This window comes from Leiobunum rupestre, chromosome 10 (genome assembly GCF_980474605.1).
Source record: "Leiobunum rupestre chromosome 10, qqLeiRupe1.1.hap1, whole genome shotgun sequence".
Classification (NCBI taxonomy): domain Eukaryota; kingdom Metazoa; phylum Arthropoda; class Arachnida; order Opiliones; family Sclerosomatidae; genus Leiobunum; species Leiobunum rupestre.
Window position 1 is genome coordinate 24,593,519 of NC_143393.1, and position 13,547 is coordinate 24,607,065.

The 13,547-nt window shown below is 34.6% G+C and overlaps 4 protein-coding genes across 9 annotated transcripts; 2 read left to right on the forward strand and 2 right to left on the reverse strand.

Annotated features, from left to right (window-relative positions):
• Positions 1-99: 99 nt before the first annotated feature.
• On the reverse strand, positions 100-1,736 carry Phb1 (prohibitin 1). 2 transcript variants are annotated; one of them, XM_090160015.1, is made up of 6 exons: positions 1,486-1,524; positions 1,063-1,349; positions 855-997; positions 678-794; positions 514-609; positions 100-451 (listed from the first exon to the last, which is right to left on the reverse strand). In XM_090160015.1, the coding sequence occupies exons 2-6, from the start codon at positions 1,310-1,312 to the stop codon at positions 239-241; spliced, it is 819 nt and encodes a 272-aa protein (XP_090016141.1). In that variant the 5' UTR covers positions 1,313-1,349; positions 1,486-1,524; the 3' UTR covers positions 100-238. The 2 variants fall into 2 exon arrangements, with proteins under 2 accessions (XP_090016141.1, XP_090016140.1); XM_090160014.1 differs by lacking the exon at positions 1,486-1,524 and adding an exon at positions 1,641-1,736 and having other exon boundaries at positions 101-451.
• A 12-nt stretch (positions 1,737-1,748) lies between these two features.
• On the forward strand, positions 1,749-6,843 carry Gpo1 (glycerophosphate oxidase 1). 2 transcript variants are annotated; one of them, XM_090160007.1, is made up of 12 exons: positions 1,749-1,884; positions 2,155-2,315; positions 3,371-3,759; positions 3,826-3,989; positions 4,048-4,209; positions 4,284-4,514; positions 4,576-4,683; positions 4,736-4,870; positions 4,943-5,124; positions 5,182-5,633; positions 5,999-6,125; positions 6,192-6,843. In XM_090160007.1, exons 2-12 carry the CDS (start codon positions 2,202-2,204, stop codon positions 6,297-6,299), a joined length of 2,172 nt encoding a protein of 723 aa, XP_090016133.1. In that variant the 5' UTR covers positions 1,749-1,884; positions 2,155-2,201; the 3' UTR covers positions 6,300-6,843. The 2 variants fall into 2 exon arrangements, with proteins under 2 accessions (XP_090016133.1, XP_090016134.1); XM_090160008.1 differs by having other exon boundaries at positions 3,374-3,759.
• A 4-nt stretch (positions 6,844-6,847) lies between these two features.
• On the reverse strand, positions 6,848-7,843 carry Sec61beta (Sec61 translocon subunit beta). Of its 2 annotated transcripts, none has more exons than XM_090160019.1 (3): positions 7,707-7,843; positions 7,218-7,417; positions 6,848-7,157 (listed from the first exon to the last, which is right to left on the reverse strand). In XM_090160019.1, exons 1-3 carry the CDS (start codon positions 7,707-7,709, stop codon positions 7,070-7,072), a joined length of 291 nt encoding a protein of 96 aa, XP_090016145.1. In that variant the 5' UTR covers positions 7,710-7,843; the 3' UTR covers positions 6,848-7,069. The 2 variants fall into 2 exon arrangements, with proteins under 2 accessions (XP_090016145.1, XP_090016144.1); XM_090160018.1 differs by lacking the exon at positions 7,707-7,843 and adding an exon at positions 7,560-7,700.
• A 390-nt stretch (positions 7,844-8,233) lies between these two features.
• Positions 8,234-13,474, forward strand: Fs(2)Ket (Importin subunit beta Fs(2)Ket). Of its 3 annotated transcripts, none has more exons than XM_090159689.1 (15): positions 8,234-8,455; positions 8,789-8,847; positions 8,921-9,103; positions 9,180-9,380; positions 9,451-9,669; positions 9,740-9,829; positions 9,895-10,279; positions 10,345-10,720; positions 10,787-11,154; positions 11,222-11,412; positions 11,479-11,622; positions 11,686-11,794; positions 11,869-11,980; positions 12,048-12,215; positions 12,346-13,474. In XM_090159689.1, coding segments are annotated over exons 1-15 (2,646 nt in total). In that variant the 5' UTR covers positions 8,234-8,415; the 3' UTR covers positions 12,347-13,474. The 3 variants fall into 3 exon arrangements, with proteins under 3 accessions (XP_090015815.1, XP_090015817.1, XP_090015816.1); XM_090159691.1 differs by having other exon boundaries at positions 11,686-11,776; XM_090159690.1 differs by having other exon boundaries at positions 9,451-9,663.
• The last annotated feature ends 73 nt before the right edge of the window (positions 13,475-13,547 follow it).

A 13,547-nucleotide genomic window follows, 5' to 3' on the forward strand; every position in this document is an offset into this window, starting at 1 on the left:
AAATTAAAAAGAAACTGTCCATTGGATATTCCAGAATGTTATTTTAAATTAAACGTATGAAGGAATGAAATTGGTTCTTAATTTCAACAGTATTACACACTTTAATACTTGATTATTTATTTGAAAGTAACTAAAGGGTAATTTTCTTGCTAATCATACATGGTGATACAAAGTAATTGAAAATGAAACGCGGAAAGTCAATTTGTTGTTCTAGATGTTATTATCTCCACCTATTCTTTTACTGAGGCAGGCTTAACAAAGTTTGCTGGCCTGCAGGAAGATACACCACATTTCTTGATCGTGATAATTGGTAAGCAATGTCCTCAGCTGCCTCCAAACGACGCAGCTCAACCAAACCTTCACCAGCTTCACCAAAAGCTTTGGCTAATAAGCTGGCTGCTTGAGCATCTCCTTCTGCAGAAATAACAGTAGCTTTTTTGTGTTGCTCAGCCTGAAAGTAATGAAAGTTTAAGAAAAGAAAATTATACATTATTGAAAAGAAAATATAATTACTTTTTCGACAAGAAACCTAGCCCTTTCGGCTTCTTGTTGGGCAACTTGTTTCATTTCAACGGCAGCTGTAAACTCTCTACCAAATGTTAAGTGAGTCTGAACAAAAAAGGAATTATACAGAGAACCATCCATATAATTTGTATAATTGCTTTAGTCAAACATACAATAGAAATGTCATCCAGTAATAAACCAAACTGTGATGCTCTCTCTGTCAATTCTTCAGAAACCTTTTGGGAAACTAGCTCTCTCTGGGTTATCATTTCACTGGCATCAAATTGGGCCTTTAAAAATAATGTTTAATTATAGATTATTTAAAAGCTTTAATTCCAAAATCATCATACCACAACTGCTTTTAAGACTTCGGTGGTGATTGAAGGTAAAACACGTTCATCGTAATCCAATCCTAGAGTCATGTACATATTGGGTAAAGTAGCAGGGACTGGTCTGAATAAAATTCTAAGAGTAATGGCTACATTTTGTAAATCTGAAATTTTCATAGTAAATAACAATTAATAGCTGAAATTTTATAAAAAGTTGTGAAAAAATCACCTTTGCTTCCTGTAGTTACTGGAATATTTCTAGGTCTAGATCGAATATCATATATGATGGGTCTTTGGACCCATGGAATGAGAAAATGTGTCCCTTCTCCTACTACTATATTTTTAACACCCATGAAACGATCAAAAATGACTGCTCTATGACCACCTTCAACGTTATATAAAGCGCTATTTAATACTCCTCCAGCTAAAGCAATGCCAACTCCTACTTTTCCAAGTACATTAAAAATTTGGGCTGCCATGATCAATCAGTCTATGGTAAGATTGGCTTCAGAACCTCTGCAAAGAAATTTTAAGTCATTTTATTGATTATTATTATCATTATAATAAAAATGTATGATTCTAAGGATTGCACATGGACTTATTAATTAGTCCATGGATTGCATAAGCAACACCAGCAAAATATCTCTATGACCATGCCTTAACAAAGGCTTAAGATTGTGTACTGTTTCCGGTTGAAATTGCTAATATACCCATGGAAAAAAAAATTAAAATACGCCATGTTTAGAGTAATTACTTAATTCCAATATAAATTACTTGAAAAACATCATTATTTTATAAATGTTTTACCTTTAATTTTAGGAAAAAGAGGGACTCGTTTCCTTACTCTATAACAAGTTTAACAGTTGGTGGTTAAGAGATGGCGCTACCATCCGCGCTACTGAAGATTTTTTTCAAAGAAAACCTATGAAGCAGACGACGCTGTGAACTGGGAGCTTCACGCGTAAGCCGCCTAAATTTGTTGTTGGAATTTGAATCCTTTATTTCGTTATGTAAAAGTGTGGGGGAATTCTAATTATCACCAATTTCGCAAGTAAGAATAATTCTATAAAATATTCTTAATTTGTGGCTAGACATAATTAAAATTATGACGTGTGAAGTCTATTATTATCAAGGGGTGCAGGAGGTCAAAGGTTAGACATGAGCATTTGGGTACATGACCTTCCAATGACTTTGATGCTGACCTTCATTGTAAAACTTAAGCATTAAGGAAAGATTTTTCTAATTACACCTTTTGGGTCTTTGTGTTTTTGATTGTGTTTAATCAAAGATTATTAAGGAAATGCTTGTAAAATTATTTTAGGAGCTGCAAACTGTACATATAATACTAGCTAGGAGAGTCAATTCGAGATGGCGAGCTCCCGGTTTCGAAAACTGGCAATTGTTGCTCTAAGTGGTGGAAGTGCTGTAGCTGCAACATATGGATGGCTTGTCCATCTTGACAGTGAAATGAAACTCTATAAGGTATTATCATTATTCTGTATAAGACTAATATTCTCAAACATTAGTTTACGGATGTTTATCCTTTTCCTTTATTATCATAAAATAGTTCAGTGATAAAACTTGGGTTCATTTTTATTTTAAGAAAGTTAAAAAAATAAATGTATTTAAATTTAGTATAAAATGTTTTCATTAACAAGAATGTATCCTTGACTAGCATAATATAATGATCTTTCCTCTTTGGACATTTGGAAATGTGCCAGTTGCTTTGTACATGCACAAATACTATTTTTGTCTGTAGTTCTCTTTTCCGGCCCTATCAGAAAGATTAGATTATAGCCATAACACTTGATGTTTTCACACATCTTTAACGTGCAAAACTTATGTATTCCTTTCGCGCTCCAAAGCAAAGTTCACGCTGACTTTCTTTGGCCAAAATGCCTAGTAATTTTTTTCTCGCCAAATAATTGCAGAGTGTGCAACCAAAAGTTGATTGGGATAAAAATTACAAATATTTTATTTCTTTACGTGAAAATTACTTAAACAATAAACAGTGCCAAAAAGTTGACTAAAGAGCAATGAATTCTAGTAGTGTGGATCTACCTTTCCTTATTAATTCATTTTTCAAAAATGTCCAAGTTATATAATGCATTTTCCCCAAACCTGGCAGAGACTCCCAAAGATATATTTTTAAAGGGGCTATTAATAATTTGACAAAAATAGGAAATTTTTGCTTTGCTTTTAACTGAAACTTTGGAGGGGAAAAAACTGGTCTTAGGGTAACATTAAGAGGGGATCAATCTCTATTATTGCTGCTTCCTAGTATTTATCCGTTAAACATTGGATTTTTGTGAAAATACAAAATAGTTTAAAATAAAATACTTTTGGTTCTACACTATAATGTGCATAATATAAAGAATTCCGTTTGCTACGAAAATGTGGGAAATTAATTTTACTTACCTTTTTCTATCTATGCTGCTATTTGAGATAGCTAGTGAGTTTTAAGTTTATTTTAAATGTTTCTTGTAATTAGCAGAAATGTGAACATTTCCAACTTTATAATGCGTTACTTTCTTTAGAAGTCAGTTGTGGTGGCAGAAGCACCTCAAAGACAAAGGCCAGCTCTTCCTCTTTTGTCTCGAGTGGATCAATTGAAAGCTTTGCAAGAAACACCAGAATATGACATACTTGTTATCGGAGGTGGAGCGACAGGTGCTGGAGTTGCGTTGGATTCCATTACAAGAGGATTAAAAACGGCCTTGGTAGAAATGGATGACTTTAGCTCAGGGACTAGTAGCAGAAGCACAAAACTGATCCATGGAGGTGTCAGGTATCTGCAAAAGGCTATCATGAACTTTGATCGGGAGCAGTACAAAATGGTCAAAGAAGCTCTTCATGAAAGAGCCAATCTTCTTGAAATTGCTCCTCATCTCTCTGCTCCCTTGCCAATCATGTTGCCTGTATATCGGTAATAAAACCAAAAGCCAGTTGTAATTTTTCTGTATGGAATGTAATATTTAAACTTTATCAACAGATGGTGGCAAGTTCCTTACTATTGGGTGGGAATTAAAGCTTATGACTTGGTTGCTGGTCGTAAGCAAGTCAAATCAAGCTACTTCCTATCAAAAAGTCGTGCTTTAGAGATCTTCCCTATGTTAAAGAAAGACAATTTATGTGGGGCATTGGTTTATTATGATGGTACGATAATTTGTTTAATATTTGATCGGAATTATAATAATGTTTTGCGCCTATCTAGGACAACATAATGATGCGAGGATGAATTTGGCTCTCATTTTAACCTCTGTAAGATATGGGGCCAATGTTGCTAACCATACTGCCGTTACTGATCTGTTAAAGAGCAAGGACGAGAATGGAAAAGAAAAAATTTGCGGAGCCGTGGTGAAAGACATGTTATCTGGTATAAATTTGTTCTAATTGCTATTATTAACTTTATTCAGTAATAATCAAAGTTAATTATGATTTTTTACGCAGGAAAAACTTGGGAAATCAAAGCAAAATGTGTTGTTAATGCTACAGGACCTTTTACTGACAATATTCGACTAATGGACGATGCAAACACACCCAAAATATGCCAACCAAGTGCTGGAGTTCATATTATACTGCCTGACTATTACAGTCCAGCTAATATGGGTCTGTTAGATCCAGCCACTTCCGATGGCAGGGTCATTTTCTTCTTGCCCTGGGAAAAAGCAACAATTGCTGGTAAATCTTTACAGTAACCATGATATTTCATGTTCGCTACATTACCTTTTTACACACGTAGGCACAACTGATAGGCCTTGCGAAGTAACTAACAGCCCATGCCCTACTGAAGGAGATATTCAGTTCATTCTCAACGAAGTTAGGCATTACCTCAGCAGTGATATTGAAGGTAAAATAGCCCACAATGTGTTTGCATTGTAATTAAAAAGTCAATTTTGTAGTGCGTAGAGGGGATGTCTTATCAGCATGGAGTGGAATCAGACCCTTGGTTATCGATCCAAATAAGAAAAACACTGAATCTATCGCTAGAAACCATATTATCAATGTTAGTGATAAAGGCCTTGTTACTGTTGCAGGTAATGTAAAAGGACAAAACAGTATAGTAGCTTTTCAATTATTTACGCAAAGGTTTTAATGTATTTGTTTAGGTGGAAAATGGACTACTTATAGAGTAATGGCCAAAGAAACCATTGATGCAGCTCTCGAAAGCTGTCCTAAATTAAAACCAGACAAAGACTGCCAGACTGATGGTTTATTTTTGGAAGGGGGTCATAATTGGACCCCTACCCTTTTTATTCGTTTAGTTCAAGATTATGGGCTTGAAAATGAAGTATTTATTTTTTAAATTGTGCAATTATCAAGAACTGTATATTCATTTTTAATATAGGTAGCTCAACATTTGGCCAATACTTATGGAGACAGAGCTTTTTCAGTTGCTAAACTAGCGAGCATAACTGGAAAACGTTGGCCGGTTTTGGGCAGAAGGCTCCACGAAGAATTTCCCTACTTAGAGGCTGAGGTTCGCTACGCGATAAGGGAGTACGCTTGTACAGCAGTTGATATCATCGCACGTAGGATGCGGCTTGCCTTCCTAAACTCTGCAGCTGCTGAAGAAGCTTTACCACGAATTATTGATATAATGGCTGAAGAATTGAAATGGAGCAAATCTGAGCAGAAAACTCAGCATGAAAATGCTATCGAGTTCCTCCATAAGGAAATGGGACAACAAATGTCTGCGGAAAATTGGGAAGAATTACCAGTGTCGTTCTCAATGGAAGAAGTTAACACTTATACGAAGCAGTTCAATTCTCTTGATAAAGATCATAAAGGATACATTAGGTATTATAAAGGGTGTCCACTAAAAAACAAAAAATTATAAATAACTAAAAAGGTTTTTTTTTTAATTTAAAATTAATTTATCGGCTTCTGATTGGTCAAATTTTGTCAAATCAAAGTTATTTGACGAGCAACAACTTTCTAATTGGAACCAAATGGTTCTCGAGATAGTTTTTGAATGACCTTGAAGACATGGTTCAAGGTCATTCCATTTTACACTAGTAAATGTCTCACTGCACAAGGAATGTGCCATAGAAATTTGAAATAAAAAATGTTTTTCAGTTATAATTTTTCGTGATTTAGTGAACACCCTGTATAAATACTTCATTTTTATTCCAAGAAATTAATATACAATTTTTGCATTTAAGTATTAATGACCTGAGAAGAAGTATGAAAAATTCTGGAGAAAAAGTCTCTGAACAGCAATTACACGATATTCTTAATGAAGTTGATCTTGACAAGAACGGTCTTGTTGAGCTATCGGAGTATTTACAGGTAATTATTTTACTTTTCTAATAACTTTTTTACTTTCGCTTTTTAATTTTTGTCTTTCTTCTTTAGTTGATGAATGCTATTAAGCATGGTGCAGTTTCTCAAAGCAGACTAGCTCGCGCAGCTGAACTTGAATATACAAAAATTTCGGTGGAAAGAAGCGGTGGTGGACTGTAATTCATGTTTTGTGCATTTTATGACCACTGTCTGCAGCATTTATTTTACCCAAAGCACGTAATTTAAAATTTTCATACGATATGAGCGTTCAGCTTTTTTCATAATCATTGTTATATTGGAGCTTCGGTTATTTTTCTTGTCATATAAATCTTAATATATTTCGGATTTTAAAAGATCTTGAAAGTAATATATAAATATGTAATATATTTATTTCGTTTAGCTTTATTTTTCCATGACCCATTCCAAAATAGTTTTTCCATTTTAATTAGTCCCTTAATTAATTCAAAATTAGTTTGTACAATGAATAATTTCATTCTTAAGGGTAGTATGGCTAATTTGGTTTTCCTTAAAGTAAAGTGAAAAATTTTCATGTAATGGGAGTGAGTGTATTGGATGTCTTTTCAAAGCTTATTAAGGAATGTTAGTTAATTATACAAAATATGTAATAAATATAGTAAATTTTAAGGAAATTTATTAGTAACAAAAGCAGGTAAAAGATAAATTAAACTGGAAGTGCGCTTCTGTAAAGACATAAATAAAATTTCTTTGTTTACAATATCACCACAATTTTATTCTCTGTACAAAAACACGTACACTCCTTAATTTGTTATTATTAATGATGGTCCCAAATATATCTTCTGAAGGAAGGAATAGGAGAAATGTAAAATATCCAATAATGAAGGTATTAACGTTACACATTAACAAGTATAAATTTTAAATGTTTTTTTGTTTAATTGAACATTTCCTCCTAGTAATTGTTAGATATTCGCCTAGGACCTGGTGTATTTCCCCCAAATATGTAGCATGAAGACTGATGCAATGAAAAGAAGACTCATTACCAAAACTGGAACTGGCCCGCTGTAAAATTAACAAATTGAAATCAACTGAGTGTTATTTATGCCTTCTAAGATAGCGTACACTTTAATTCCAGGGGAATCATCGGTGTAGAATCTCCACATGCCACTACTGGCTGTACTTGTCCTACTCCTAGCAGCTGCAGCATTTGAGGTAGTTTTCCTTTGCTTTACAGTACCTCCTCCAACTCCTGGTGATCTTGGTGTGATGGCAGCTTTTGGTGACCTACCACCTCCAACAGATGTAGCACTGGGCGAAGCTGGCTAATAAGGAATATGTTATCGGGTTATTAGAGTTATTTAACACATTTGCTAGGGTTTCTTAGAATTCGCATAATTGTAGCATATGGGGCAGTGCACGAAAACATGTGGACAATCACCAAGGAGGATCATAACTATCACCCACATTTTGCCTAAGCCTTGCTCTATTCATTTCGCTTTTATTTTAAAAGTGATGGTTTAATTGCACAAATTTTACGTTATTTACAATATCAAAGTACTTGTTTTCAATTTAAAACGCACTAAATTTAATCATGCTTATTTAAATCATTACCATTTTGATGCAAAACTCCTCAGTTGAACACCGTAACCTTTTTATTCAAAAGCCGACAGCCACGCGAGCAGAGTGACGTATCCGTCGCTTCACTTCCGGGACGGGATTTAACCGGAAGTAATTAAAGTTTTACGATTTGCATATCATTGTTAAAAAAAAATTGAATTCTTTTGACGAAACTTTAAAATTTTAATCACATTATAAATAAATATAATTTAAAGGTGGTTTAAAATGTTTAATCCTTAGAAATGGACTCGTATTTCCGGTTGAATTATTAGTTTCTTATTGGCTATTTAGCATTTTAGCTTACAACCACGTGCAAAGTGAGTCAATTTGGTAAGAATTCCCACCTTATGGCTCTGCTGTTTAAACAAAGTTCTTTCGAGAATTATTTGTGACTTTATACAGCTTAGACTGTGTCAAAATACTGAGATTTAATGAAAAGAAGAAACTTTTTTAATTATCTCAATCTAGAATTCTTACTATTTTGACGGAACTCATGTGGCTCATTTCGGAAGTCTCTTTTTTCGCGGGTCGTCCGAGGTGATGTCATAAGCCGTTGGCGTTCGAGACGGTTCGACAAAATTGCCGGTTGAAATTTTATTATGTACAAGAGTAGTCGGTAACGCGTGATCGTAAAGTAAAACTTTTATATTTAAAATAATATTAGCCAGAAAATAGTGTAAATAGTTTTTAGGTATAATTGAAAATGGATCTAATAACAATCCTCGAAAAGACCGTATCTCCAGGTATGTTAAATCACGTTTAAAATTTGAATTTCTTTAAGGGTGATATGGTAACCCTTGGTTTCTTTGCCTTGCCGAATTTTTTACTCAGCCATGGGCCTTGGCCACCGGCAAGGCCAAATATTTAGACAAGGGCTTACCGTACACTAAGATTATTTTAATAATCAAAACATCATTGGCGTTACCTGTTCATTAAAATTGATTAGTAACTACGTAGTTTCTGAATAATTTATATAGGTAGTAGAACATTGCTTATCTTACAACAGGAAATACTGACTAATAATCCATGTACCTATAACCAAGATGTCTCTTGCTATAACTTAAACATTTTTATAGATAAAACTGAGCTTGAAGCAGCACAGCATTATTTAGAACAAGCAGCTCAAACAAATTTAGTAAGATGAAGTTTTGAATAGTTGTTTATTAAAATTATTCTACAAGTAAATTCTAATTCTTTTCGATCTAAAGACTGAATTTGTGAAATCATTATCCGATATATTACAACATGCTGGTAACACACCAGTTGCCAGAATGGCCGCAGGCCTTCAACTCAAAAACACACTTACTTCCAAAGACCACGAACTCAGGGCACAATATCAAACCCGATGGCTTTCGTTTCCGGAAGAGGCAAGGTTGTACATAAAGAAAAATGTAAGATTTCCGAACAAAATTATGACCGAGACAATGGTTTATCCACAGAGTAATTTAGGCTCTTAATTTTTAATAGATCTTGGCTTCCTTGGGCACAGAAGCCATCAGGCCCAGTTCTGCAGCACAGTGTGTGGCATATGTGGCAGTTGCGGAATTGCCTCACAATCAATGGCCCGATTTAATTCGCACATTGACACAAAACATTACGAATCCAGTCAGTACCGAGATGATGAAGGAAGCCACCTTAGAAGCAATTGGATATATTTGCCAAGACATTGTTAGTTGCTGATGTTTTAAAATTAAGTAACTGAATTCCATTTTGTATTAAAACTAAATATACTGATTAGGATCCTGAGGTGTTAGTAAATCAGGCAAATGATATTCTTACTGCCATCGTTCATGGGATGAGAAAAGATGAACCTAGTGATCACGTTAAATTAGCTGCCACAAATGCTCTTTTCAACTCCTTGGAATTTACTAAAGCAAACTTTGATAAAGACTCCGAGAGACATTTCATAATGCAAGTTGTTTGCGAAGCTACGCAGTCGCCAAACACGCAGGTACAGGTGATGTATTCATAATTGTTTTTCTAAAAAATTTTCTTTTGTAAATGTATATTAATGATTTATTCTACAGGTGCGGGTAGCAGCTTTGCAGTGCTTAGTTAAAATTATGTCCCTTTACTATCAACACATGGAACATTATATGGGACCTGCCCTTTTTGCTGTAAGTTCAGTGTTGGTTTTGCTTCCAAATTTTTACAGCATTTGTATGAATACCGTTAACTTAAGATCACCATGGAAGCTATGAAAAGTGATGTCGATGAAGTTATATTGCAAGGAATTGAATTTTGGTCCAATGTGTGTGATGAAGAGGTAGATCTATCTATTGAAGCTACTGAAGCGCTTGAACAAGGTCGACCTCCAACCAGAACGTCAAAATTCTACGCGAAAGGAGCTCTGCAATATTTAGTACCTATTCTTATGCAAACTTTAACCAAACAAGATGAGCATGATGACGAGGATGACTGGAATCCCTGTAAAGCTGCCGGTGTTTGTTTAATGTTAATGGCTACTTGCTGCGAAGATGATATTGTACCTCACGTCCTACCATTCGTAAATGATAATATAAAACATCATGATTGGCGTTATAGAGATGCGGCAGTTATGGCTTTTGGTAAAGTCATACTTTCTTCTGTAGACTGTAAATTTCAAATTTTTATGTTTTTAAATGTATTTTAGGGAGTATTTTAGAAGGACCAGAACCGACCAATTTGAAGACAGTTGTAGAACAAGCTCTTCCCATGTTAATTGAACTGATGTCCGATGAAAGTGTTATAGTTAGGGACACTGTTGCCTGGACCATTGGTCGCGTTTGTGAGCTTATCCCCGATGCAGTCATTAATGAAAACTACTTGAAACCTTTGTTAGAGGCTTTAGTGAAGGGTTTAGTCGCTGAACCTAGGGTTGCTACCAATATATGTTGGGCATTTAATAGCTTAGCTGAAGCGGCGTACGAAGCCGCTGATGTCAGAGAAGAAGGTACTGAGCCTGAAACGTATGCCCTTTCAAAATATTTCGAAGTCATAGTGCATCAACTCCTTGAAACCACTGAAAGGTTAAAAAATTAAATATATTTTGTAAAAATAATTGTTTTGCTGACTTTTAATTTGTGAATTTACAGGAGCGATGGTAACCTTGCTAACTTAAGAAGCGCCGCTTACGAAGCCTTGATGGAATTGGTAAAAAATAGTCCGCAAGATTGTTACGGATTTGTGCAAAAGACAACAATGATCATTCTGGAGAGGCTTCAACACGTTCTATCGCTAGAAGGCCATATTCAAAATAATACCGATCGCGCTCAATACAACGATCTCCAATCTCTACTTTGTGCCACATTACAAAGTGTTTTAAGGAAAATGACTCCCGATGATGCTCCACAAATTTCGGATGCAATTATGACTGCTTTGCTTCAGATGTTCAATTCCAGTAGCTGCAAATCAGGTGGTGTCCAAGAAGACGCACTCATGGCTGTATCTACCTTAGTTGAAGGTACATATATAGCCAAAAAACAATGTCTTAGAATTAAATTTTTATGCGTATTTCTTTTCCTTTACAGTCTTGGGAGACAAATTCTCCAAATATATGGAAGTGTTTAGACCTTTCCTAGCTTTAGGCCTGAAAAACCACTCCGAATACCAAGTCTGTGTGGCGGCTGTTGGTCTGATGGGTGATATTTGCCGAGCTCTAGGGATGGAGGTCTTACCATATTGTGACGAGTTCATGACCATGCTTTTAGAGAATCTTAGTGTATGTATATTTAATCTTATTCTTTGTAATATAATTTGTATTATAAGTATTGAATTTTTATTGCAGAATAACGCAGTCCATAGGATAGTTAAGCCCCAAATATTGTCAGTATTTGGTGACATATCGTTGGCCATTGGACCAGAGTTCAAGAAATATTTAGAAATTGTTTTGGTAACTTTGGCCCAAGCTTCTCAAGCGCAGATTGACAAAGTGATTAGTCAGCCTTTATTTTCTCAAGTTATCAAATTTATTATCTCATATTGATTGTTTTAGACTGATTTTGACATGATCGACTACTTGAATGATCTAAGGGAAGGGTGTTTAGAGGCGTACACTGGAATCGTACAAGGACTAAAGGGAGATGGTTTGTCATCTTCGAGTCGTAAGAATAGCATTTGCCTATTCATGTAATTGCTTTTGTAATCAACTTTATTCAAATTACCATATTGCGTTTAGATGTGCTTTTGGTGCAGCCGCAAGTACCATACATGATCCAGTTCATAACACACATTGCTCAGGATCCAGATCACGCTGACAGTAACACAGCCGCGTGTGCTGGGCTCATTGGGTGTGTAGAAGACTCTTTTTCATTAATTGCTGCCCATACTTTAATAGATAATTTAATGTTCATACAGCGATCTTTGCTGCGCTTTTGGCCAAGATATTCTTCCGCTGGTCGACACCGATATTATAAATGATCTTCTCACTAAAGGTCGACGCTCTAAGACCAACAAAACCAAGACACTGTCTTTATGGGCAACTAAGGAAATTAGGAAGCTGAAAAATGCTGTTTCCACGTCGTGGTAAGTTTGGTTTTAGTTTTGCCTTTGTGGGAGTTTATAGTTAAAACTATTTAAAATCATAAACTCCTTATCTTAGCGAAAGCAATATAATTTATGAACAAAAAAGTAAAACTATTGTCATGGTTTTCAGATGGATTAATCACATTATCAGAAGCCACGTTTAAAACATCAGCCCTTAAACGACAAATATTAATATTAAAAGCAGCAGAGAGCGAACCTTTTTCTTTTTTGCGCGCGCGACCTTTTCACAACCAAAAAAAAATTAAACAAAATTCAATGCGAAACAGCGAGCGTTTAAAAAAGCAGCGGCGATAGCGAACAGCGGCGAAATTAAGAGCGAAGGCGACTGCGGCGATAAAAATTCCTTTCGCGTCCAGAATATAAAGAAGCGAAAAAAAAACATCTCAATACTTTTCATCCTCATGCGCAATTTTTTTTCTGATACCTGTAAAAGTTAGGTATTACAATTGGTTGTCAGAGGATTGTTTTGGAAAAACGATTTAAAAAAAATATCATTTATAGTTAAATGAGGAAAGGAAAGTTAATTAATCCTGCGCATTATTAAGATAAACAATTTCAGCGGCTAATTATCATATTTACTGCATGATTGTGTGCGTGAGTGCTACATATATAGGCCAAGAACTAAACCTATAATTGATATACTAGGGTTAAATTATCTTCTTTTAATTTAAAAAAAAAATAGTTGTGTTTAAAGACAAAATTTAGGTTTTTGACAATAAATTAAAACCCTGGGAAGAAAATTGGCAAAAAAAAATACAGGATAGATTTTTGGCTAAAAATTCTAAATTTTTTCGGCAGTATTTTGTTGTTTTTTAACAAATTTTCTTCAGTTTTTGTGCTTAGTTTATAAATAAAGTCATTAGAATTCCATTTGCTAAAGTTATTTTGTATCTACCTCTTTTTATAGTTTGACCCCCTCCGACCCGACTAAGAATAGTTTTATAGGTTAAATTCTGTTGGATATTAGTCAATTTATTTTTAAAATGTAATGGTGTTTTTTTTCCAAGTACTTTGGCTGCTTATTCGGGAAAATATAGTATTTTAGTTTTAAATGTACATAAAAGCAGCTAATGTACGGATTGTACAAAAAATGCCATTATGCCTAAGTCATTCCGTATCGAGAGATTCTAAACAGGTTGTAAGTGCCTTTTTAAAACTATATGGAAAACAAATTGTTGTACAGCAGAATTAGTTTTAAACTGTTTAATTAATCGGTAATTATTTAGAAAGATAAACGATCTTTTTAAGTGTACAGAAAAAATTTGGCCAAAAAATGAACTATTTTTGTTAACTTAAAAAATAAGCCATTAA

Bases quoted from the DNA above. Each gene is read 5' to 3' on its own strand.
- Phb1 (XM_090160015.1), bottom strand. From the start codon at position 1,312: ATGGCAGCCCAAATTTTTAATGTACTTGGAAAAGTAGGAGTTGGCATT. The intron at 610-677 runs GTATGTTTGACT...TTTTTTGTTCAG, and splicing joins TACTGGATGACATTTCTATT to ACTCACTTAACATTTGGTAG. The intron at 452-513 runs GTAATTATATTT...CATTACTTTCAG, and splicing joins CTAGGTTTCTTGTCGAAAAA to GCTGAGCAACACAAAAAAGC.
- Sec61beta (XM_090160018.1), bottom strand. From the start codon at position 7,586: ATGAATAGAGCAAGGCTTAGGCAAAAT. The intron at 7,418-7,559 runs GTGGGTGATAGT...ATTCCTTATTAG, and splicing joins GAGCAAGGCTTAGGCAAAAT to CCAGCTTCGCCCAGTGCTAC. The intron at 7,158-7,217 runs GTACGCTATCTT...TTAATTTTACAG, and splicing joins GATTCCCCTGGAATTAAAGT to CGGGCCAGTTCCAGTTTTGG.
- Gpo1 (XM_090160007.1), top strand. From the start codon at position 2,202: ATGGCGAGCTCCCGGTTTCGAAAACTGGCAATTGTTGCTCTAAGTGGT. The intron at 3,990-4,047 runs GTACGATAATTT...GCGCCTATCTAG, and splicing joins GGCATTGGTTTATTATGATG to GACAACATAATGATGCGAGG. The intron at 6,126-6,191 runs GTAATTATTTTA...TTTCTTCTTTAG, and splicing joins AGCTATCGGAGTATTTACAG to TTGATGAATGCTATTAAGCA.